Here is a 27,298-nt window from a genome sequence, read left to right as displayed (position 1 = left end):
AATTACAATCATTTTCATGAGATCACATAAATAGATCACAGCCATTCACAAACTCCCCTACTGAGAACACATGAGCTGATGATTTACTGCTGTTAAACAGATGTGCCTGCGCTCATCCTCAACACAGAATAAGAGAATAAGATGGGACTAAGAAAACATTTCTAAAATGGGTGTAGCAGTGTGAGTATTCATCCTGAACTGTTTGATATAGGAGGTTTAGTTTGACTTTTAGTTTTGTATGGCCTGTGAACCAAATATTTACCGCAGAATTAGCCTTGTGCACTCTAATTAGGTCTAAAACTTGGCACTTGTGGAACATAAATTCTGAAAAGCGAACTCCACTTGGACAGCTTTGGCAGTGGGACAGTTGTGATCCATTAGCCAAACCATGATCAGCTCATATAACAACGTCTAAAACTGAAGCTGGAAGGGCCTCTATCGTTATGGTTTTACAGTAAGTCACTGGGACATGCTGCCTATGTCCAGGAACTAGCCACTGCCCTGCATTAACAGGCACAAGCTGCAGTTGTCCAGGAATTATCCACTGCCCTGCAGGGCTGCACAATCAATTGAACATTAAATCACAATCATCATTTTGGCTCCCCACAATTAAATGAACATGATTGACTGCAATATTGATGTTTAAAATGCATGCTCCACTCATAGAAAACTCTGCCGCATAACAAATCAAGGGCCACCGGCCTCCACTTTTGAAGAGCTTTCGTGCCCATGAAAATCTTTCCTTAATGTCGCAGCTCCAGACAGGTAAAACAAAAATCATCCATCCATCATCAACCATCAACACCTGTTGTTTGGCAGTAGCATATTTTGAATTTAGGAGAGAACAAATCATGCAAAGAGCGTAACAGACTTGTGTCTGCACCACAAACCATCACTAACTCACTAACTAACTAACTAACTGACTGACTAACCCTTTTCCATAAAATTGGATACATGTTTTTTTTTTCAACACAGGACAACTCACTAAAAATAGGCGATAGACTCCTTTCCCATTGCCAGTAGTGTCAGTAGACGGCAGCTGTGTACATGGTTGTGTGTGTGTGTGTGTGTGTGTGTGTGTGTGTGTGTGTGTGTGTATGTGTGTGTCACCTTCATTGTGACACACAAGCCGAATAACAGGTTAGTAAACAGAAGAAAGCAGCATGGAGGCCTGTGAAAACCATACGGTGGTTACCTCTTTTTATATCTCTTACTTACTCTGTCTCTGTTTTGAACACGGTGCAGACTAATTGGGATCGATGTTTGAGCGCTGCTTGGGTGGAGACAGATCGTAATTTGTTGTGGTGCGTCATTGCATCTCACCTGTTAAGGTGCTACAATTAGTGCGTCCACCGGGTTTTTGTGTTTCCATTGATGCCAAATAGAGTTGGTGCCGATAAATACCCGTGACTCCTGCTGAGTCATTTGATCCTGGTGTGAATGCTGACTGTAACCTTTCCCATTACATCCAAAAGCCAGATATTAGTGAGTGTTAGCAGGTTTTTTGTGCAGTGAGAAAGGAGCTTAACTTGCAACACCACCTGAAAGAACACCTCAAACTGCTGTGTGATAAATGCAGGAAGGCCAAGACAAATAAGGTGACTTATGTTAGCTCATTGAATCCCTGTCCCTGTCCATCATCAGCTTACACATCCATAACATCATGTCACGGGAACCATGATCACTATAAAAAATAAAATACAGTGCATACATCTCCATTCAGCCGTAAATGACAGACTGAAATAACCAATGCAATGGCATTCAGTTAAGCCCAAGATGTCGAATGAATGTTTTCATTTGGTTGCATTCTGTGAGGACCAATCTTAACCTGAAATGAAAGCAGTGCTATCTTTATTTAAATGTGAAAATACAACAAAAATATTTTGTCCCTGAAATCAATTAATAATTAAAATAAATATTTGTGATCTCAATATTGATCTAAATAATCACGATTACCATTTTGGCCACAATCTTACAGCCCTACTGCCCTGTATGAATGAGCAGAAGCTATATTATCCAGGAATTATCCAGTGCCCTGTATAAATGTGCAAAAGCTATAGTGATCCAGGAATTATCCACTGCCTTGTATAAATTAGCAGAAGCGGTTGTTGTCATGGGATGATACACTGCCTTGCATGCACGAGGCCAACCTGCAATTGAACAGAAATCACCCACTGTCCCAGCAGTGGCTCTCACACCAAGGGATTGATGTGTTCATTTTTAATTAAAATAAAAAAAAAAGAAAGGACCAAAGAAAGACAAAATGTTTCCTTCTGCTCTTGGTTGTTTTACCTGTTGTACTCTAAATAACATACAAAATCCCAAAACTGAGGTACACTGTACTGTGGATTCTAAGTACCTTACCAGCCCATTTTATCATGCTAAAAACTGCTAATAATGTGTTCATATTTGCCAGTGTTGGTGCTGTAATACCAGAGGTTTGGTTTGATTAAACTGTCCTTGATCACAGAGCCAGACCAGGCAAAATGAAACACCACCACACCCCTCTTTTTCAACCAGGAGAAATGTTGGTTTCGAGTGTTTTTCCTCCCTGTAACAAAGAGCACCTTGGTCCAAGAAAACACAAAAAGAACCTCAGCTCTGTGTATCTTTCCTGCACACACCACAAATCTGAAACTCTTTTCACCAAGCCTGCCCATTTCTTTCCCATTACACTGTCTTACATCTTTCCATAAAAGTGACAATCCTCTGAAATATCACAAACACCTCTGAAGAGATGCCATCTCCAGAGTAGATTAAATGGCAGCCCAGGCTCCAAATGAGGTGCTTAAGCAGCATGAGCCGCTGCCGCCTATTGCCAAAATAGCACCCCCTTCACTGGTTCCAAAGAGCTTCTTTACCTCCATTTGTTCAAACGGCATTGCCATTAGGCCGTCTCCATGGCGACGCCTCAACGCTGGCCCGTTAACCGCATGGCAATAATGAAGCGCAGTGGCAGCTTTACTGACTGGTTCGTCATTAATCTTAATGTGTGTCTGGCAGCTTCTCTGAGCTGCACAACAAATCACTGAGAGTGTGGGAGGAACGGCGGGAGGAAGTTACGCTCACCGTCTCTTATCACTTTCTCATTCTAACTGCTTTCTGTGTTTTGACTGCTACACCTTGTGCGACATGTTGATAAGAAAAACAGTCTTTGGAGCAGTAAGGAAACAACTGATGTGGAAACGCTTGAAATCCTATCAGCATGCCATGTGAGCCTACCTGTCGTCAGCATCTTTACAAGAGCAAATACAGCGTGGCTGACACTAAACTAAACAATAGGCTGCTCTTAAATTAAGCCTGCAAGTGAGCCAAGTGGCAATGACAGATTTCACTGCATTTTTAACTGTGTACAGGGGAGTCTGATGGTGATTACAGCTCCCTCTCTCTCACTAGCCCCCTGTCTTTGAAATCCTGACAGGCCATTGGGGATTCCTGGTCCACATAACAAACGCTTTCCTGCTGCCATCCTGTTGGCAGAATCATGAAGCTGAATGCACACAACTAACTTCCATTTATCAAACACTGCTGTCAGTTATGTAAGGGAAGATCCAGGTGGAGGTGTCTCAGCACACAGAGCTTGTGTTCAAATGTATCAGATCAGAGATTTTAAGGATAAGTATGTAACCAACAATAGCTACTGTCCGCACTGCACAAATATTCCTGCTGTCCATGAAAGACAAAAGAGGTCAAATATGATCTATAGACTCCAAACACAGCACAGACTGTAGGTCTGAAAACAGAATGTTAGCACTCAGTTCCTCCTGACAGATTTACTCTGTGCTTACGACGTGTTTAAATGCCTCCTGTTTTATTTCAGAGTGGCTGGTGAGTCACCATGTGAGAGATGCAGGTGAGTAAAGAGCTTCCTTCTAAAGTGAGGACAGGGTAATCTTCAACAGCTGCAACATGGAGGAAATTAAACACTGTGGCCACAAAGAGAAAAGAAAAGAGAGCGTGAATATCCTTGGCGTTCACCCCAAAACTTCCTGTGTGTGTAGCCAGCTATGGCCCTGCTGGACTACTCAGTAACACTCACCCTTTTTACACAGAGATCATGCTATAGAGCTACTATAAAGTCCCTTCTTGATGCCACCTTTGCATTTTTACACAGAACCAAACGGCAGCAGCATCATACTGCTCCAGTGTGTGATTATAGACAGCACACCAGCATGGCAGAGGCAAAAGAGGTGTGATGGGCATAAAATGTAACACAACAGCATCGGTCTCCAGAGTGATATATGACATACACATCGTCAGAGCTTAATAAACAACAATGGCATAACGTGGCAATAACAATCCTTTACTGTCTCTGTTATATGGCAGCTGATCTCGTCCTCTAATCACAGAGTAAGAAGCTCCCGGACCTCATTATTTTCCCAGTTTGAGAACATTTTGGGCTGCTGTTCTTCTTCTTTGAGTTAGCTGCTAACTGCTTTCAGCTACTTTTAAAATCTCCCGATGGCAGGACGCACGTGTAACACATCGTCAGAATGTCTCACCCATGCTGCCACAGGACCCATGATACAGTATTATCACTTAACTTAGGTCACAATACAATATTATTACGATATGCCAAGAACTGCGATAAAATATTTTGTCATATATTGCAATTTATTACTTTTTTCCCAACTGTGAATTATTTCTCCATAGAAAACTTTAAAGTCAGATGAACAGACTGAAAACTTTATCATATGAAGTAAAACTGATACTATTATCTTTATTGCAGCAAAATGTGATGCACAGCAGATGGACTGACCAACACTGCCATAAAACCTGTCAGAAATGCTGCATACACCCGACAAACTACTGTTGGCAGGTCTAACACCCTCTGTGAGGATAGATTAAGTGCGTGAGTGAAACACATGCAGGTATCCCGCCAACTGAATGGCAACACCCACGTAAGAAGCTGCCAGATACAACCACAATCCCCCATTCTTGTGCTGCATTTTGCAGGAGGTCTGCAATGTTTGCTCATGTGTGACTTTTGTGTACTGCTCTAGTGTGAAGATGAGACAGCAGTTGCCAGTTCTCTGTGTCATTGTCACATTTGAATCCACTGACCTTGAAGTCCAGGCATCACAAGTTAATGCCACCCTTCCTGCTGTATTCAAAGACTCTTAAACTTTATGCTTCACTTCTCTGTAGAGCTTGGGTACGGCTGTGTCGGTGAAAAAAACGTCAGGATAGAGTCACATTCCTGGGTTCCAGTGTTTTTAGCATGTAACAAAAGCCTTCATTTTCAACAGCGCTGTATGGACCCCAAACCTTTAACATGAAATAGGTGATGGACTGTGTTATTCTCTTTGCTCTCTCACAGTTGGATGGTAGTTTTGTCAAGCTAAGTGTGTCCAGTGTTGATTTTTAGCAAAGCGGGTTTAGCATTAGCTTGACCATCAGTGGCTAACGCTTCCTCTGTGTGTGAGTGTGAGGTGAGCCCTCATGTTTGTAGTATTCCCAGAATATTCTATTCTCATGCGGCACAGCTTGCAAATCACATGAACTTTTCCAAACCATTACCGATTGTTTTTGTGTCTAAACCTAACCACATGCACATGAAATGTAAGGTTTTAAAGTATTGGCCACATTATACCATACACTGGTTTGCAGAAAAGTACAGCGCAAACATTTTTTCTGGTGACTGGGTTGAGTTGCAGCTAGATACCGAAAGTCTATCAGCTACTTGCGTTTAAAGTGAGCTAAATGAGAATTAACTAGATAATCTGAGCAACATACTTGAGGAAAATTGTGGACAGAAATATTACAGATGGGAGGAGCGAGTTTCACAGGCACATCTGGTATCATGGAGAATCCCATACGAATGAATTGACTTTAGGTTGATTCCTCTCCATACACATACGGAAGTGGAAACAAGGCCTTAGATCTCTTATTTTGTCTTACCAGCGCCTGAACTATAACTAATTTAGTCACACAAAAGAAAAAGAGAAACAGCAACTTCTAGCAGTTGAGAGCAGTTCTAGGCACTTTGGCTTGAAAAATGTATTAGATGATTAATTGATTATGATATAGTTGCTCAATATTTTTCTGTAAATTCACTGATTGATTCATTGTTAAGCTCTAATTCATATCAAGCATCACTTGGTCTACTTAATTTACAGTTAATCTACCTGGACAGGTGGTTCTAAATCTCTGCCAGCGAATCATCATCCTCCATCTGACTGGCTTTTTATTTTTCCCCAATGCAGTATTCCTGTATTTGTTCTGCAGACTAGGCCCCAAATCTGGAGGTTCTCAAAACTCACTGAATGCCACAGGTATGCTATTTAAAACAGTCATCACAAAATAACTCCTGCACTGTAAAGTTAAAGTATATCAACTAATGAAAGAGTATATAAATGTTGACTTCACATTTGACATCACAATTCTTCTGACATTAGTTTTATTGTAACTAAATGCTCCCTAGCAGTTTTAACAAATGAATCAGCACAGTCACTCTCTGATCTATTACACTTGGGCTGTGTTTCAACTGGAAACACTCAAGAGCATGTGAGGACCTAACAGATCAGGAAGCACTTTGGCGCGCTATTTGTCACCATGTAAAAACACATAAGCCCCGAAGACTTCACAGACACTGGAAAGATCTCATGGCATGTGTCATGGCGAGACTTATTGGAGGTTAAGTATTCTCCTGCTGGGCTTTAGGTTTTAGTCTTTCAGCCAAATATCACATTTATCAAGACTGGAGCACAAACAGTGCAGAGAGAAAGATGCTGTGTGCAGAAGCCAAAGCTCATTTAGTCTCTAGTAATCAAAGGCTTTTAGGGGAAACTTTAAACTTTGAAGCTCCCATATCAGCAGAGAGGAATTTGATTTATGGCCTGCTTGGAGGCTCTGGGGTAAATGAATACAGTATAACATTTCTGGGCCTGTCTCAAAACACGTCTTCTTTCAAAACTTTGAACAGATTTAAAGTCCATCAATTTCTAAGCTGGTGACTACTGACGGTGATTTATGTACTTGCCACATCAGACTAATCAGGTGTTCCCAGCAGCTCAGAAATATCATTTTCACATTACTAAGACCACTATGGGCAGAACAGACTTGCATGCAGTGGGCACGCAGTAATAATCATTTTCCACCAAGTAGTCCAGGAATTGTTACAGAAACTAAAATGTTTCTGAAGCCTGAACCTGTCTAAAGGCAGGAAGTATACCTATACGGCAGGAACTACATTTATACCCTGGTGCCTTTGGTTAAAATGCACGTCAGCTTCCAGAGTTCCAGACAGTAGTTGGGTATCCATCCAAATGTTGCACATATTTTCAGAAAATTTATGTGCTTGTCCATCTACTACTGTTCTGCAGGACCAATGAAGAGTGAATACAGTGGGCAATGCAATGACACTATGTCATGACTGTGAGGTGAAATCTATTCGCTGAATCTGTTTCCATTGCACTTTCTCGCATTCACCTTTCATTGATACACCAAATTTTCCATCTCCCCTAAATGTAGAAACCTTCTGTGATATTTCAAGGGTTTTTTTCTATTTTTGTCATGTTTACTAAAGTTTTTATAAGAGCTGGATGAAAATGCATGCAGTGTTTCTATGTTCCTAAAAGGTTCCTTTTGTTTACAATATTGTACGAAACGTGTTTCCTGTCTGACGTAGCAAAGGACAATTTTGCAAACTCAAAAAGTTGCTGAGTCTCCATGCCCTGGCAGGTGAAGTAAACAAATGTCATTCTTCTTTTTATGACTAACATCATCATCATCAGTCCAGTCATACAGTACCATTCATAGTAATACAACGTTAGACATATTTCATGAACAGAAGGGTTTTTGTGGTTGGCCTTCTGCTGAGCAGCAGAGTTCTTTCAATGCTATTACACCCTGATTTCCATTTTACAAGATCATAAGTGTAAAAAACAAACTGTTCCGGCCAAAGAAAAAAGATGATCCCAGCCAATCTTTCAAGCCAAAAATGCTTTGTTGTGTCCTTATCTATTAGAGCTTTAATCTTTTCAAAGGCTTCACTGAAACAAAAACTTATGACTGACTTTATTTTAATGTCCTGTACATTTAAAGACAATGGCCTTTTTATATTTTTATGAAAGGGGTAAAAAAAAAAATCACAGTTAATACAATCTGCATTACAAAGTACTTCTGGACCAGTTTCCATATGGCTGGGTCTCCAGCTGCTTGGAGTGACCTCAACCTTGCAAATTATGTTCATCATTTATGTTCATCATGCTCAAGTTTGATCCCAAACAAATACCTTGATAACTGCAACTCATAATTATTTTCATTATTGATTAGTCTACTGGTTATTTTATCAATTCATCCACGAATTGTTTTGTCTATAAAATATCAGAAAGTCGTGAGAAACTGTCCATCACAGCATGCCAGAATGCCAGGTGACATCTTCAAGTACTGATTTGTCCCACAACTGTAGAAAACAAATAATTGTAAATAAAGCAGCAATTATACTGGACAAGCTGGAACCAGACGTTTGTAATTTTTTACAGCAAGATAGTTGCCAATCAATTTTCTGTTGATGGAGTAATTGGGGTATCAACTAATAACTGCAGCTCTACATGGAACAACCAAATTACTCAGTTCCTTAACACAAACTGGTTGTAGTGTCTACCCGAGGGCAGTTATATAGAGGTTTACTGTCAAAGACTCGGTTCTGATACCATCTAATACAAAGTGAGAGGAGAATTTATAGACTCATATTTTTAGTCAGATGTCACCAACAGACAATATTTTATGCCAGTTCCGTGCATAAACAAGTAAGTATTGTGGTAATGTTTTCCCTATTTCATCTTGGCAGGGTGCAAAAGCCGATGACTCAGCATAAGAACCGTGAGACATCAAAATTCTGAGGCCAGGCTGATGACTCTTTGCAGCAGGATGCTCACTGGCTGAGAGAAGAAACTCACGGATACATTTATAGTAAAAACATTTAGTTAAGTCACCACCAATTTTTGACTTTTTCTTGACCAAATGAATAAAGAAAACTAGCGGCAGATTAGTTGATAATGAAAAGAAGTGTTAGTTGCAGCCCTGGATACATTCATGTAAAAAGGTACTGCAGGTACTCTGGACAGTCTGCATGTAGTTGTAGCCAGTGTGGGACCATCATACTTACATGGTCATCACTGACTTGGATATTTTCTAAAAAGGCACAAATGACAGACATACATTTTTTATCCTGATTCGCATACCTAAAAAATATAAATAACTGAGATAATCTACCACTGTATCACTGAGAAAGGTGGAGTTTAAAAATCAGATGTTAATATGCAACCCAACTCCTTAAGAAGACTGATCAAATATCATGATATTTTTGACCAAATACCTCGATATTGATATTGTGATGAAATCATGGGATTGACTATAGCTGCTTTCACAAAATATTTACGCAATGAGATTTGTGATAAATAATCAGTAATGTGAATATAACCACAAAGTGGATAGAGGCAAATAATAGAATAGCCACAATGGTCTGGTAGGTTCAGAAAATGACATCACTTTACTGTAAGGCGCCGTACAAACATACTCAAATTCATTTTTTTTCAATATAGACGCATGGTAGGCATGCTCAAACACCAGAGCAACACCAGCCCAACACCATCACGGAGCACACGCATCCCCGAGCATCTATTTTTCAGGGCAGAATGGCGGCGCCCTGAGATAAACAGAGTTCAACATTGAAATTTAATGTCAGCATTTTTCTGGTAAGTAGGCTATGATACGGTGCTGGTTATGGTCACTTAGCAACCTCAGACGCAACCTGCCTCCATGCTCTTGAGAGTATAAAAAATACACAAGAGTAGTGCCCAGTGCCCAACCTCGCATTTTCCAAGCAGTTGAAGACGCTGCATGTGTACGGCCCCTTATGCAGCCTTTAAAACCAGGAAAAGGCAACACTGATGATATTACGATATCCAAAATTGAAGACATCATCTCGTCTCATATGATATCAATATGATCTATATACTGCCCAGCCTTACTCCTAATCCTAATTAGTAGGGATATACTGATTTGTCGGCCACACACTGGTATCAGTCAAGATTCAATTCGTTGATTGTGATCGACCTTTCAACGAATAAGATCACTTTCACCAATGGCAGTGGCCAATGTTTTTCAGTTGTGTCACATCAATTTTGAGCCGGCTAAAAAGCAGGGCTCCAGACTAATGTCACTCTGGTGTCCTGTGGACAATAGAAAACGTGTTTGGGACGAACAGAGATCTTCCGTGGGACACATTCGGGACAAAAGGACGCAGTAAACTCAATATTGACGCAACAGGGGACATATCCTTTGGTTTCCTTGATAATGCTACAAAGTGAACTACAAATCCGTGTTGATATCAACTGGAGGAGAGCTAGTTAGTACGGTAAATTAAAAAGTTCTCATTGTGTGCTAAAAAAAAAACAAACATATTTTTTGGCGAGAAACTAGAATAAATATAGTTGTTGGAAGGAGAAATGTGTTGGTTTTCACAGCAATACAAGATAGATATTAGAGAGAGAATTATGAGACATACATGGTGAAAAGGTTTTTGAAGTGTTTTTTAAAAAGAAAATGTTATTCCCATGAAAAAGGGTTATCTTAAAGGTTGTTTCATAAATGTGTATGATTGAATTCATGCTCATTCAAAGGTAGTATAATGAAAGGCTGGATGACTTAAAAACAGTTATTTTTTTTTATAACGAAGATTTCTTTGTTTCCCTGGCACAAAAGGGGGAGGAAATAACAACAAAAACAAACTATAAACAACAACAAAAAAAACACTGGTATCGGTTGTTCTTTTTTTAAACATCAGTTTCGGCCCAGAATGTCACAATTGGTGCATCCCTAGTTTCACATTAGGAGCAACAGGAGGAATCAGCATTGGGCAGATGCCAAGCGTTAGTCTCGCCAAACTGTCCCTAAACTCACAAAACACTTAAGTGGGGTCAAAAATCCTTGAGCAAAAGATATTTCAATTGATTCTTTCCTGGCCAGATGCTCCATTAAGACTCATTTGCACCAAACTACACATGACCACAAGGATTTAAAGCCCTTATACACTAACTGTGTGAAAGCTCACATCATGACAGAAACACTGGAGACAGCATGCATCAAAAGTCTGACCAGGTCAGAAAAGGGAGGACCAATGTGATAATGACCCATCTTTGCCAACAAACCAATCAGAAAACAGCATGAGGTTACACAGAATACACTGATCGACCCGACACTGCAAGTGCCCACAGACATGTTGATGTAGATGCTGCTTGTCACCTTGCATTTATATATTTTTTTAGTTTACAGTGTTCGATTCACCATGGATTCATCTTACAATCTGACACAGACTGCAACCAAGATTTCATCAGACACATCTAGACCTGCAATGACTTGTCGATTATTCAATTGGATTGATCAACAGAAAATTAGTCTGCAATGATTCTGATAATCAGTTGATCGTTATATGAATTCTTGCAAGCAAAAATTCCAAACCATTGCTGCTTCCAGCTTTTCAGATCACAGGGTTTGGTTCTTGTCTTTGTCATATGTGGAAACACTGCTGGTAAGGTGGCTGTAGCTCAGGCCATAGGGACTTGGGTTGGGAACCGGAGTGTCGCCTGTTCAAGTCCCCATCCGGACCAAAATATGGAGCGTGGACTGGTAGCTGGAGAGATGCCAGTTCACCTCCTGGGCACTGCCGAGGTGCCCCTGAGCAAGGCACCGAACCCCCCCAACCGCTCGGAGCACCTGTCATGGGCAGCCCACTCTGACATCTCTCCACTTAGTGCATGTATGTATAGGTCCAGTTTGTGCATGTGTGTGTTCAGACCTGTGTGTAATTGACAAACAGAGTGAAAATTGAATTTCCCCTCGGTGATTAATAAAGTATATAAAATTAAATTAAAATAAAACATCACTTTGGGCCCTGGGAAATTCTAATTATAGTTTTTCTGACTATTTTCTAATTTCATAGTCAAAACCGTCAATTGAGAAAATACTCTTGCATAGTTTGACTTCCAATGAGCCTCCAAAATTGCTCCTTTCACTCAGTGTTTCAGCAGCTCATAGCACGTGTGCATATGCAGAGTCTGTGTACACATCCATTTGTAGCGGGAGGAATGCACAAGTTCATGATGAATAGTAATTATCAGTCTGACTTTGACTTTAAAGACTTCCTAGTTTGCAATACTTGTGTTTCAGGCTCACTGCGACCAACAAACACCACCAACAATAACACCTGCCACTGCTTCACCTTCACAGCACCGACGTCAGGCAGCTCTTCCATACAAGCTTTGTCGGTTTTATATCCAAAAGCAGCATCGTGCTGTTTCAAACCAACACGTGCGTACAGAGTGACATTTAGAGGAAAACACTTAAATGCGCCAAACCGCCATCAACACACCATAAAATGCACTTTGCATCATTAAACATTATTTCCAACCTTCCCATTCTGTCTTCTGAGACACAGTGATGTTGTTTCATTTGCTACTATATAGTGCAGACACTTTGCAACAGGACATAAAATGCACTATTTTACTGCTCACATCAAAACGACTCTCATTTCTCCAGGGTGTGCATTTCAGTAATTTATTCTAACAGTACAGAGAAACTAAAAAATAAGTAAATTCACTTTTTCTGCCACCCTTAATAGGTGTCAGAGGTCAGAGTCAGCTACAGGGACTCAGTGACTCCATCAGGGACACATGAGGACTGTGGATGCTTGATGCTGATGTGTTCAAACCCTGCTCCCACTCTCACAACACAGAAATCCCATAAATAATGCCAAAGCACAACAAACAATGGGGCCAGGATGAAGCAGAAACAGCAAGTGTCTTACCTCTTTTTGGTTTAGGGAAGCTTTCGTGCAGGTGAAAAACTACTTTCTCCACAAAGTGCTGAATGTTGCTGTGCTCTGGTCCTCGGACAAACACCATCCAGTCGTGGGTAAAGCCTTCCACAGTGGGTTTCTTTCTGACCTGGGCACGATGACCAAGTTCTAGTTTCACCTGAACAGCACCCTGTGAAATTAAGTTGTGGATTGTTACTACTTAGTTTCAAGACGAGAAAACACTTTGAATGAACCAACACACGTGTTTGACAAAATATAAAAATGATTTCTAGCCAAAGATTTTCATAATGTGCTGTTAAATAAACCCTTCTATGTTGTATCCTTTATTAAGCGGCCCATTTTATTTGCTTGCCTCCTACATGGAGAGCATCAAACCAAACTCCATTCAAAAATCTGATAATTTAATAAAACATTTCTAACCCGCAAATCTACACACTTGAGTAAACCTGACTTTGCCTATTACTTTTTATTATTAGCTAAAGCATTCAGGTAAATTCATAATATATACCACTCATGGAGCAGTTAACATTTCCAAAACTTAATTATACTAAAATTTGCTTCTACAGCTTTCTTCCATGGGGGATGTTAACGTTGCATGGTGTCATAAAAAATAGCAAAAACCCTCGAGAAAGTTGGTATTTTCGCCAATTTTCGTGCTACTTTACGCACTGCGTGTATCATTATGCCAAACTGAATAATGGACTGTTCCTTTAATTTTAAATTGCCTCAATTAACGCATTAGAAAAAGCGTCATTTGGCGGTAAGCAGACAAAAATTAAAGCTGCCAGGTTTGTGAACGGAATTTTGCATCAGTGTCCATTCAGTCACAGCGGCACGTATCGGCTCTAGCTAGCTGTGCGGCTTGAAAATCCTCGTTACGGAGTAAAAAACCACCGACTCCTCCGGTGTGACACAGCGGCAAAATGTCCAAAAATATATTCCATTAAAGCGGAGTGGCAAGCAAATCATCCAACTGGCTACTCACCGAGTTGGCCATCCTTGAGGCCCCGCGTTACTGTTATTTCATGGAGAATGAGTTTTAAATGAGAGTAGAGGTGAGTACAGTTTGCCTATGACGGCGGACATGGTCTCTCCTGGACTGAAGTCACACTCAACACTTTCAAAGCCTCGCCGGCTGTCAAAACCCCGCGATAACATGGGGAGCTTCCGCTGTGGACTTTCAAAATAAAACCCCCGCAGTGCGGCCCTTCTCAAGGTACCTCCCCAAATTGCAGAATGCTGTTAAGCAATGCATCTGCTAATTTGCATTGAGATGACATGGTGTTTGCATTTTATTTACTCCAACCATGAGTCCAAGTCACCCTCTCCTGAAAATACAAAAAAATAAAGCCTCTAAGGGACTGTACTTTATTTATCTGAGTAGGGGGTGGCTGGGATGTTCTCTTATTTATTTTATTAATATCATGACCCTCCCTGGATCTACAAGTATTTTTCCATTTTCAGGCCTCCCTGAGTGACTAGGGGATAATCACAGTCTCTGGCGATGAAAAAAGATTTTAAGAGATTTTTAAAAGAATTATGCCCTTCAAACCCATTTGCGGATTTTGGGATTCTGAGGATATTTACAATAAATACAAAAAAAGACCATTTAAAGTTGAATGTCCCTACTCTATGCCAAAAAAGTAGAAACTTAAAAAAGTCTAGATCAGTATGATATGTTTCTTTTTATAGTTTCTTTTTGCCAACATGGAAGTTAGCGTCACCCTGGTTCCCTTGTCAAAAAGCCTATGGGATTTTCCACTGGATTTTGGATTACTGCAGAATACAAACTCTGTGGCAAACAAACATTCATGATACTTACATACTTGTTCAAGATAATATTCACAAATGAACACTGCTTTTATAATGTGTTAGGCTAAATGCAATCACCAGAAGTAAAAAGCTAATGTTAGGCTAAACAAACTACACTATGGTCACACGACATAACATCCCTACCAGAATGAAGCTGTAAAGCCATGTTTGGTGTGATGACGTTCTGTAGTCTCATTTAGCCATTTGTTAGCATCCACCTTTTTAAGACACATAAGCTTCAAAATTCACGAGGGTTGTATGAACTGATATATTTCATTTCGTAAAACAAAATGTGAAAATCTGTTAAGCTTGCTCATGCATCCAACCAAAAACTCATTGACTTCAAGACGAGAGAACTGGGAGCGCTAAAATGCTAACTTTGAATGAAGACCTTCATGGGCCGCTAAGTGTTCAGTGTCAAAGGGCCCTGACCTGTAACAACACAAACTGTTTGTATGGACATTTGATGGTCATGCTAAGACAATAATTCTGAAATGGATTCTTAACATCCTTTATCGCAAACGGCTCTGGATTTAAATTATTTCACTACTTGGTGCGGCTGGGGCTCAGCTGGTAGCTTGGTCATCTACTGATCAGAAGGTCAATATTTGGCTCATGCCACAAGACGCTGAAACCCAGCTTGTGTGTGTGAATGGGTTTTGCTCCTGCTGAACAGGTGGTACCTTGCAAGATAGCCTCTGCCACAAGTGTATGAGTGTGTGTGTAAATGTTGTAATGAATTGTGAACACTTGGAGTGGTCGCTAAGACTAGATAAGCAAACTACATTTACCATGCACTCCATTCACTGACAAACTCTTGAGAAATGAAGATAAAGTAGCTCCAAACATTTCACTGACATGACATGCTCGTTAGTTTTCATTCTTTTATTTTGAACGTAAAATCCTCTCATTTCCGTCACTTCCCTGCTTCAATTCAGCAAACCTGACGATGTTGAGTGGTAGGGCGCAAGCGCAGCTTGGTGTACCCGCTGGGGCTGCAGACAGAGCATGAGACGTAAAGAGCCAATGAGAGAAGAGCAGACACACGGGTCTCCAATCAGGTGGCCGCAACCGTCCTGTAATTATGTTGCCTTCAAGTCCCAGGGGAAAACCGGCGAATGATGCATGTTTTAACAGTATATATGAGATCTTCATATCCATATAAAGCAGCCAAACACCAACATTCATGTATGGTTAATGTGATTAAAATGGTTCCACATCTGACTTTGGATCATTTTGATGCAATGACTTTTTATGCAATACAGTGTGGCAGTGGTGGATAATAGGCGTATATTGACATTATTCTGTTAAAAAAAAAAAAAAAAAAAGTAAGTTTTACGATTGGTCATTGGTTTGTCTGTTTGTTGTCTGCATATATAGGCTAGGTATAGTAAATGAACTGATACATTTTAGAGGTCTAAGTCTTCAGCCTTAAGAGTCTTAAGTCTTGTGTATACAGCAGCATTGATTATCAAATAAATATCACAATGTTTTTAGAAAAAAATCCTTATGATATATCTAATCTGAAAATTTAATTAAATTGAAGCTTTACTTCCCATTTGTGCATGGAAATGGACGACTTTTCATTTGTTTAAATAAAATAAAGTCATTAAATCCAATGTTAAATTGTATTTTTATGCTTGAAAATGCATAATTACTGTCAATAGAAAAATCCAAATAAAAACTCAGTTGACAAATAGCAAAAGCACAATTAACATGTCTTGCTACTTTGGTTAATTGAATATATATATTATTGTTCTTATTCTGTATTACTGTATTTTTAAAGTGTAGCTTATTCAGGTCCCCTTGAAAGTGCGACCTCATTCTTAGTGGGACCAACCTTATTAGATAAAGGTCAATGTAAGAATGATTTCCCCATATCCCTCTTTGAATGCAAGCGCAGAATTCATTATAGGAGGCAATTATTGACCCAGCTGATAACACTGACTCAAAGCTCTGGTGTAGGATGAGTACTGGTGAAGTGGGAAAATGGGTTAAGTGGGACAGATAAGCTTAACCATTATTATCTGTACATGTATATACTTCCATCACTGAGCTCATTATAAGCAAGCATGTGATTAAAGATAAAAGGTTCTGTGGGTATGACATCACTTCTGGTGGCATGACACGGCACGTTCAACAACCTCACAGTGAACCATGACTGAAAGTAAAGTGACATGGCATTCTGAGGTGAACAATGTTAAGGTTATAGGAATGTTTAAAAAGCATGGACAGTTTATAATTGTTATATATTTTGCTATGGGATGTAATGGTGAATCATAATTTTACAAAAATCTCAAAAAACATTCATATTGATCTTTTGTCTTTAACGTGATTTGACACTGTCCCATTTCACCCATAGCATATTTTCAGTCTGGGACAGTGTTATTCTAGTTATTCTAATGGATGATCTGAGTTCCCTTTTATGTGTCTCTCATACATTTAGCTAGATAACTACATATTTCAAGAGGGACTTAACACCTAACCAGTGATGGATAATTTTCATGCATTGCCTTAAAAAAAACAATATTTACAAAGCCAGATATGGTGGTGAAAATGATGCCAAGAGGACCAAGGATTGGATCATGTGTATTATTGCGAGGCTCCATGCCATGTGGCAAGGAGAATGGCCTCATGGAAAATGGGAGGCATTCAATTGCACTGGCTGTTTTGACGTGCAGATTAACCTAACTTAGCCTGGGTGAATTCATTATAATAAAACTTCAAGAAGGTTCCTTGTTTTAAAATTGATACTAAACCCATTACAACATATTGTAGATGGGTGAGGGAGGGAGGGAGGGAGGGAGGGGTGGTGAGGATAGTGGGGAGGGGGGATGAGTGTACTGTACCTGCACCCCTCCTTTAAAAAAGTAATTATATAGTTGTTTAGATTACTATTGCATATTTGATTCATTATGTCTGCGCTTAAATAAGAATAGAATATCTTTTAAGTGTTTAGAATGAGGCAGAAGGTAAATTATCATAAAGTGTCCAACTTAACCAGTATTCAGCTAATACACATACTGTAAAAAAATAAATAAATAAAATAATAATAATAATAATAATAATACACATATGTAACTATTGAAAGCTTTCTTATTTAACTGTAACTTTTGCCTGACTCACTAAGGTTGTTACTGCACCATGACTTGTAGTAAATGTTAGAGAAAGGTTTATGCTGCGTAGTGTTTCTATCAATTTTGGCCCTCGAGACACGCCGTAGTTACATGTGGGTTTGCAGGAGGCTGGATGAATGAGGTAAAGTTTGGGCAGAGACAAGTCTAACTTTTATTTACTTTTAACAGAGAGACTCATGTGTAACTTATCCTACTGCAGGAGGGAACACAGTCCGTTATTATCACACATGCACGGCCAGTTGAATAGCTTTAGCTTTTGTGTTGATAACTCTGTTGTTGTTATTAGCTGTTATTAGCCGGTTAAGCTAGCTATAACTTATTATGCTAGGTTGTGGGTTGTATTTAACTTAATTATAATTACTAAGCGGGTCCAGTGTCTAACAACGGTTTGTTCTTGAGTTCTTAGGCGACTGGTCATGTGTGTATGACACGTAACGTTAGCCAGCATCAGGACCACGACTAGCTTGAGAGAACGCGCGACACCAAAGGCCACTGAAAAATATGCCAACTTAATTTTCACTTACTTGTTAGTAAAATATTGTCGTGCGCAAAACGTAACTGACTCATTTTCTGACAGAGCAGAAAACGACCTTTAATTCGGCACAAGTTTAAGCGACCAAACGGTTTGGTTGAAAAAACAAACAGAAGAAAAACACCCACAGAATTACAACACCGTGGACGACAGCAGCATCATTTAGTTGACGTAAAACCGGCTGGATGCATTGGTAAACTATCTATAACACGTTATAACACTACATTGTTTCATGTAGCGTGTAAGCAAGGTAGCATACAGTAGTCATGACAGTGAACGGAGTGATGTTGAGGTTTTTCAAAACAGCAGTAATCATTTACCTCAGTTTGCTGAAGTTAAACAGCTGTACGTCTCATATTGTGAAGACCACAGTACTCTTTGCTAACAGGACTTCTGTGATCACCTGATATGGTCAAAATATTACCTCAGGTTTTCTGTTGGGTTAGTAGTGCTCATCCTTGGGTCGACATGTTGGAGGCCACTGCTCATAGCAATTTAAAACCTTTTAACAAGACTAATCAGTGTGTCACAGAAATGTGTTTGTTTGATTGTTTCAAAAAGCATCACATTGCAAACTAGGGATGCACAATATTGGATTTTTTTGCAGTTATCCAATTCACTGATGTATAACAACTCATTTGGCCATTAACTGATACCGATATTGATACATCCACATTTTTTTCCCACCCAGTTTTAGTGATCTCCAAGTGTCTTCTGTAGTGGAAAATCATATTATACAAAATTATAAGAAATTGACTGCTTAATCATACATCTTGGGATGAAACTTCCTTTGGGAAAGTTTTATTTGACATGTGCTTTGAATTTTGCGTTGGACTCATGCCCCATCCGCTGATATGGGTTATTATGTTGATTGAGATATTTTGGCTTAATGTCTGGGGATAGTTGTCCATCTTTACAGGTGATGGTATCAGGCCACCTGTTTGAAAAAACATGGTGGCTGTAATTTGTCAGGTTTTTGGTCTTTATAGGATTTAATTTTTTTTTTTTTTTTATAGATGGGTGTGGACTGGCAAAGAGTGCAAGAAATAGGGTGGTAGGAAGTAGTTAAGGGGCCATTGCTCCCCCACTTTATGCCCCTGGCTCATGAAACTTTGCAGGTGTGTAGTTGAGATCATAATAACGGCGGGTTCAAAGTTGGGTGTGGCCAGAGCAAAGGCACCACCCCACCCCTAGCCAACATTCGCTTTCAGCTGCAGATCGCTGTATTGCGGCTTGAGTGATCCCATTGCAAGATGGTCTCTGGTTTTCTGTGCTTTTATTTTGAACTTTCTACGTTGAAGGGACCTTTCATCCCTTCATCTTTTATGCTGGACATTTATGTGTCTAGTTGTGTTTTAATAATTGATGAAGATTCAGGCATAAGGATATTGGTTGCTGTATATTTATGTATTACTTTCAGCAAGTTGGTCAGTGTTGGCAAGTTGTTATTTCACACATTATAAAATATCAGAAATAGTGAAAAATGCCCATCACAAAGCTCACAGTAGCATCCTTAAATTGATAATGTTTTTTGCATTTTTGCTCAATTAATAACTACCACCATTATTAGATTATTTTAACTGCTGTTTGTCAGATTTATTTTGATTGACTGACTTACTGTTCAATGTTCAATAATACAACATTACTGGCCAACCCTATGTATCGAATGAAGAGAAAATTAAAATTAGCACTAAACTAGGGATGCGCGATAATATTGGCATATCACCGGTATCAGCTGATATTAGCTTTACAATGAACAATCAGAATCGGCCAATGTGCTCTTTCTTATTTTGACCATGGACTGAATATTACATACATTGAAAAGCATTCTATTTCATGTCTCCATCTGCTGGTGGGCCATCACGATAAGATTATACATAATATGATGTTAATTCCACTAAGAAGAGACTTGATGAGCACTAACAGTAGGTGGGGAAAAAGTGGATAAATCAATATTGGTATTAGTTATTGGTCATCGATCAAATGAGTTGCTTTAGATTGGATATCTGCAAAAATATCCAATAACGTACTTCCCCACACTAAACTAAACTTAATGTTTTATCACATGTGAAAGAATACAGTCAACTGTCTTTTTACTGTACTGTATGGAACCAGGCCCTCCATCGTGGCAGTGAAAGGGTGTGTGTTGTGCCACCTGAAAGGACATCAAAAATCCCACGTGCCTGTTGGGCCCATGCAGTTTGCAGCAGCGAGTGTCACACAGTAAAGCCTCAGTGGTGTCATTTCTAAAGCACTGTTGGCTCAACGCTGTTCATGCATTGTCCTCCCTTGTATTGCTAATGCAGACCTAGCAGTACAGGCCAGCCTATATTGTTTTGCTGTAAGGTACATATGCTGTAGAAACCACTGGAACAGTTTGCTGTACAAACTTTTTTGAGGTTTAGCTGATTGTTGACAGTTTTTAAAATTAGAGAAGCAGTCAGCAACTTCTAAATTATAGCTGTCTCCTAAACCATGACAAGTGATGACTGACTCTTTGTTTTTAGTTTGACTAAATTAAACGTCTACCACCCACAGCCTTGTCACACTCTTCAGACTCATTGTAAAGACTATGAAGCTTAAGTATGATCGCAATACAAGTAGTGACATGTACATATTTCATGATTAGCAGCTATGCTGTGTACAAACATCAGTAAATAAGCACTTGATAAAGTCAGTTTGGAGTATATTTGTATAGAAGCAGGAGCTGCTGACCTACCTGTTTACGTGGCCCTGAAGCTGAATGTCAGTGGGAGCTGGTGTGGAGCGTGCAGGAGCAGGGTGGTGGACAGTACACCAGAGCAGGCTGGCTTATCACTTAGATAACAGCAGGAGAGGGGGGGGTCAGGTTGGGTGTCTGTGTTTGGGGAGGGGGTTGTAGGGGCTAGGCTACATGAGGCTCGTATTCCCTGTGTTGAATGTTGAAATGTTAAACCAATATATCAGTTTACAGATATTGATTAAGAGAAAAAAGTTAGAGGAAAATGGACTAAAACATAATCACTTAAGGAAAAAACCCTCTTTCTATGCTGTTTTCGTACCTGAAAACTTCATTTTTTTACCCTGTTTATTACTTTTTTCAGATACTGGCCTGTCACCGATCAGTATATTTTGTTTCTTTGCTTTAACTCAAATCATCAAATGTATTTTTGCTACTGCCAAAAGTGGTGCAGGACTTTAATTTCGATAGAATTAAAGATATTTTACCATAAATTGATGTAATAAAGGCATAAATTGATGCATAAAACCCCAGTGTTAAAAGAAACCTATGCCCTTGTACAGTTATGTGGATTGTAGGGCTGTAACCAGGCCTCAAGGAAGTGCCCCGAGCTTTTGTAGTAGCCAAACAGTGGAATTAGGCTACAACTGCTGGGTCTGTCTTGTGATTCCCTGTGGCCCAAAAAGACTTTTTTTCCATAGACTTACATTGCAAAAGAGTCATCTGTTAATCAGTGGATCAGTTTTTTGAGTGTCACAACCCCCGCGATAAGAGGAAGTTGTGACAAGTGTGACGGGGGGTTATGACTCGTTTCAAGATCAGGATCCAATCCAGCTTTATTTCTTAAGCACCTTAAAAACAGCCACAGCTGAAACAAAGTGCTGTACATCAAGAATAAATACAATATCAGTATCAGTCTGTTCCCCCTGTCTTTTACGGGTCCATGAATGCAGTGCAGGCGGAACTGACCGGCGTACATCACTTCCCATGCAAAAGTTGTGATCTATAAAAACAGACTTGACGGGAGAAACTTTGACCTATGCTTACGAACAGTTTAGAGACGGGAAATACGTTGAAGCCTGATTGTAGAAATTGTTGAATATTTTTTGAATCACTCTATTTTTGGCTATTTTGTGTTTGTACATTTTTAGTATGGATCCTACACATTGTTTTATGAATTAGACCCCTGGTGTTCTGCTGCTCTGTCTGTGCCTAGAGTATGCTCTGAGCAGCGAGCGAGCATGTGGAGCACTTAGTAACCAAATGGTAGCCTATATATATTCCAACAGCGCTTCTAAAATAACTCCAACTCCAGAAATAGAAAATCAAAGTGTGGCAGAAGATGTTTTAATCGTGGCAGGCTGCCACAGATATATAAATGTTTGGGAAACACAGCAGAACAAAAATTCGGAAATATCTGATGAAGTGAGATCTGACCATACAGCATATATAGTGCAAATGTTTTACTTTTGGTACTCAGCAGCAGACATATTTCATTCAGTAACACAAGCTGTATGCATTTCTATCCCCAGCTACATTCAAACCCCATAACATATATCAATTCTTCCTGTATGAAGTGTGACCTGCTCTGTGCTGGTGAGCAGCTGTGGTCTGAAGGCCTCAGACAGCTGGTGGTCAGCAGCACCTGTACGGCATATTGTCAGGCCCTAATGAGACAACCTGAGAAGGGCCACTCGTCTGCTTAGCAACCAGTGAGTTAGTGAGTGGGGTGGTATACCGATGGCTTGTTAATAATTTAATGCAAAATTATGTCATGGCTGCAGGCCAATAATTTGATAATACATGGCAGGGATCAGCTTTCAAAGGATCGCTCCCTGAATACCTCCAAGCAGTGCTTCTCCCTGGAATGTCTGCTCCATTAATGCTATGAAGCAACAGGTGGCTGCGTCACTTCACTTTTGTTTCAAAGGTGGACCTTACCACCTCTGATATGTGATATTCTCCAGGTCAATAAAAGGGAAGCACCGAGCCCTTTTGGCACTCTTGGAAGTGCAAGAACATGCATTTTTATAATGTTTACTTGTTAATAATTTTTGTTAACTTATTGTCATAGAGTTTCCTTCTGCTCTCAGGCATGACCAGCAGATATGACAGAGAGTCTGAAGATTCGTTTTGATTTCCCCAGCCCTGTCATACAAGCACAGGTAAGCTACAGACTGGACGTTTATGTGGAAGTGACAAGTGTCTCCTTCCACTGGTAGGGTTAAAATCTAATACCTGCTTCAATTCTCAAGTTGGTTCTGAGATTAACATTTGTTAACAAATAAGTAATCTGTCTTGGAAATCTAGATTTTTTTAAAAAAAAAAATTTTTGGTTTGGCTTAAATTTTTGGTTAAAACAAAAATCTTCAATGATGCCTTGAAAGCATTAGAAGAAGGACAGTTCATCCCCAAATCAAACATACATATTTTTCCTCTTACCTGTAGTGCTGTTTATCGAGCTAGATTGTTTTGACGCGAGTTGCCGAGTGTTGGAGATATCAGCCGTAGAGGTGTCTCCCTTCTCTCCAATATAATGGATCTAGATGGCACTCAGCTTGTTGTGCTCTAAGAAAAAAAAAGAACATTTGAAAAGCTCAGCACCAGTGTCTCTTTTCAGAGGTCATAACCTGGCTACTCAAGATAATCCATGTAGGAACTATTTTCTTTTGACCAAACTACTATATCACCACACAGAAGGAACCGTGTTATGATTTTTGGAGAGACATTACTAAAACGACAGATTTTGGAAAAACCAATAGAAAGATCTCTCTAAAAAAACAGTACCTTACTTGTATTCAATGTGTTGCCCTGCTTTTGGTTTTCCAGGCGGTGAGAAATCTTGTTGCTGCTGTGTTGAAGGAGAAAGGGCCAAATGGACAAATCACACAGTCCTCCACCCAGGTAAGTTACATATCCAATATTTGTTTTCTGTGGCTTAAAGGCCTCATGAAATTGCTTCTTTAGTCCTAAATATAAAATATTTCCTGTTTAACATGTTGTTTTTGCATGACCTAACAGAGTAAGGGTTCAATTGAAAATGTGAACCAGCTGGATATCAGTCATTGAAAGAAAGGTGGCTTTAATCGATTGAGAGGTGGAATGTGTCAAATGTTTGAGCATTTCCCTGGTTGAAGTTGATGCCTACTTGCAGCATTTTCACAAACTGTTTTTTAGGAACTTGAAGGGTAAGTTTGGTATTTTCCAACCCAGACCCTATTTTCCCATGGCTTTGTGTCTAAGTGACTCATGAAAACAACAATTTTTGTAACTGGAACGTTGCAGCAGGAGAAACAGGCTGCAATGTAACCACTCTGGGCTTGTTTGCTCTGTCACTTTACACTCACTAAAAGTGCTTGTTTTTGCCACTGACATCAGTGTCTGACATCATTATGGAAGGGATCCCTATTGAGATAGACCTTTTTGTTAAAGAGTAAGATCCTTTTTATACAACCAGAAACTGCCCCAAAAGGATCTTACTCTTTAACAAAAAGGTGTCTCTGTAGGGGTCCTTCCCATAATGCTGTCAGAATAATAATCTGAGCTTGTCAGTGGCAAGAACAAGCACTTTTTGTGGATACTGTTATACCGGTACTGGTATACTTTTGGACCGTGAAGTCCTTTTTAACGATACCTTTCAGATAAATCTGGATCAGCATCTTGAGTTGTGTGTGTTGTTGTGTGTCAGGGTTCAGCAATAGAGGCTCTGTGGGAGCAGTGCTGCAGTGACTGTGCACTGGTGCGTTCAGTCTGCTGTGATGCCGTGGTGCTGCTGGTGGATCAAGGCCACGCAGACCTGCAATATGTCCTCAATAGTGTCCTCAACCTCCTGCCCTCTGCCAGGTACACAACACACACTCACACCAGGTGGGAGCATCGTGCCTACAAGCAAACACAATGTGATGAGTTCATCAATAGAGCCTTATGCGTTCTCAAGGAAAACTACAAACGTTAACGTAGAACTTCATCTAATCCAACATTACATTAGTTTTGCTTTTACCTGTGTTGTCAGTTTGTGTAATTCTTGTACATTCCTGCAAAAGTAAATTTTGGGCCAACTTAAAGGTTGTATGAGGTACTTATCCATAGTCAGGGTATTACATACTGTAGATAGCAGCAGCACGCCCCCAGTTTGGAGAAGAGGCTGGGGTACCACTGAAGAAGCAAAGCAATGTACTGCTGTGGATGGTCAGCACAGCAATTAACATATTTGAGCCACCTAAAAAAAAGTCCCACCTAAAACAATCAATATCAGTTTAAGTGTATTCTTTATTGAGAGTATTTTCATTGTTTTACCTTAATGTCAGACAGCAATTTCTAACGGGGAACTGAAGCTGTTACATTGCTCTCTTCAAAGCCAGAATCCATTGAGAAAATAGTGATTTAACATTGTTGAACACAGGAGCTGCTGGTCTACTGCTGCCTCCATCAGTTAGTTTGTTTATGTTACAGTGTGACTTTAGCATGTAAAAGTGAAGGTAAGTGAAGATATATAATAAGAACCAAATATATTTGTTCTGATAACAAGGATTTTGGATCAAAACATACATACAGTATATAGACCATAGGGGGCTACTGATCACACCACAATATGTGTCTAGTACTTATTCAGACAAAGTCAGATCTAATGTTTGAGACGTACACCAACCACTTTGACTAGCTCTCAATAGAAATATCCTTCTGGGTTCTCAAACTACAAGTAATTCTCTCCATGACATAAATATTACATACCAAGTCAATCCATTCATCAATACTGGGTATCTTACTATATAATGACAAAAACTCTGTCTGTCTGTGTGTGTCTGTTCCACGTTTTTCTCCTCACTGACTTGGTCAATCCATGTGAAATTTGGCACAGTGGTAGAGGGTCATGGAAGGATGCAAATGAATCAATGAATCAATATTACATCAGTTGGCTAAAGGGGGGCTGAGTTTAGCTCTATATATACAGTACAGGCCAAAAGTTTGGACACACCTTCTCATTCAATGCGTTTTCTTTATTTTCATGACTATTTACATTGTAGATTCTCACTGAAGGCATCAAAACTATGAATGAACACATGTGGAGTTATGTACTTAACAAAAAATGGTGAAATAACTGAAAACATGTTTTATATTCTAGTTTCTTCAAAATAGCCACCCTTTGCTCTGATTACTGCTTTGCACACTCTTGGCATTCTCTCCATGAGCTTCAAGAGGTAGTCAACTGAAATGGTTTTCACTTCACAGGTGTGCCTTATCAGGGTTAATTAGTGGAATTTCTTGCTTTATCAATGGGGTTGGGACCATCAGTTGTGTTGTGCAGAAGTCAGGTTAATACACAGCCGACAGCCCTATTGGACAACTGTTAAAATTCATATTATGGCAAGAACCAATCAGCTAACTAAAGAAAAACCAGTGGCCATCATTACTTTAAGAAATGAAGGTCAGTCAGTCCGGAAAATTGCAAAAACTTTAAATGTGTCCCCAAGTGGAGTCGCAAAAACCATCAAGCGCTACAATGAAACTGGCACACATGAGGACCGACCCAGGAAAGGAAGACCAAGAGTCACCTCTGCTTCTGAGGATAAGTTCATCCGAGTCACCAACCTCAGAAATCGCAAGTTAACAGCAGCTCAGATCAGAGACCAGATGAATGCCACACAGAGTTCTAGCAGCAGACCCATCTCTAGAACAACTGTTAAGAGGAGACTGCGCGAATCAGGCCTTCATGGTCAAATAGCTGCTAGGAAACCACTGCTAAGGAGAGGCAACAAGCAGAAGAGATTTGTTTGGGCCAAGAAACACAAGGAATGGACATTAGACCAGTGGAAATCTGTGCTTTGGTCTGATGAGTCCAAATTTGAGATCTTTGGTTCCAACCGCTGTGTCTTTGTGAGACGCAGAAAAGGTGAACGGATGGATTCCACATGCCTGGTTCCCACTGTGAAGCATGGAGGAGGGGGTGTGATGGTGTGGGGGTGTTTTGCTGGTGACACTGTTGGGGATTTATTCAAAATTGAAGGCACACTGAACCAGCATGGCTACCACAGCATTCTGCAGCGACATGCGTTTAGTTGGACGATGATTTATTTTTCAACAGGACAATGACCCCAAACACACCTCCAGGCTGTGTAAGGGCTATTTGACCAAGAAGGAGAGTGATGGAGTGCTGCGGCAGATGACCTGGCCTCCACAGTCACCGGACCTGAACCCACCGGACCTCGAGATGGTTTGGGGTGAGCTTGACCGCAGAGTGAAGGCAAAGGGGCCAACAAGTGCTAAACACCTCTGGG

At 40.0% G+C, this 27,298-nt stretch overlaps 2 protein-coding genes across 3 annotated transcripts in view; one reads left to right on the top strand and one right to left on the bottom strand.

The window, feature by feature from the left end:
* The window catches only part of mllt3 (MLLT3 super elongation complex subunit), a 76,831-nt gene extending 62,873 nt beyond the window's left edge, over nucleotides 1-13,958 (bottom strand). For both annotated transcript variants that reach the window (XM_049568020.1, XM_049568021.1), the window contains exons 1-2: nucleotides 13,809-13,958; nucleotides 12,812-12,992 (exon numbers count right to left, since the gene is read on the bottom strand). In XM_049568020.1, coding sequence (XP_049423977.1) covers nucleotides 12,812-12,992; nucleotides 13,809-13,820 — 193 coding nt within the window. In that variant the 5' untranslated portion in view covers nucleotides 13,821-13,958. The remainder of the gene's footprint in view (nucleotides 1-12,811; nucleotides 12,993-13,808) is intronic.
* A 3,886-nt stretch (nucleotides 13,959-17,844) lies between these two features.
* Nucleotides 17,845-27,298, top strand: part of focad (focadhesin) — a 75,693-nt gene continuing 66,239 nt past the window's right edge. Inside the window, exons 1-4 of the mRNA XM_049568013.1 lie at nucleotides 17,845-17,893; nucleotides 23,117-23,188; nucleotides 23,853-23,927; nucleotides 24,712-24,866. Coding sequence (XP_049423970.1) covers nucleotides 23,132-23,188; nucleotides 23,853-23,927; nucleotides 24,712-24,866 — 287 coding nt within the window. The 5' untranslated portion in view covers nucleotides 17,845-17,893; nucleotides 23,117-23,131. The remainder of the gene's footprint in view (nucleotides 17,894-23,116; nucleotides 23,189-23,852; nucleotides 23,928-24,711; nucleotides 24,867-27,298) is intronic.

This window comes from Epinephelus fuscoguttatus, linkage group LG23, assembly GCF_011397635.1.
Source record: "Epinephelus fuscoguttatus linkage group LG23, E.fuscoguttatus.final_Chr_v1".
Classification (NCBI taxonomy): domain Eukaryota; kingdom Metazoa; phylum Chordata; class Actinopteri; order Perciformes; family Serranidae; genus Epinephelus; species Epinephelus fuscoguttatus.
This window is presented reverse-complemented; position numbering and strand designations above follow the sequence as displayed.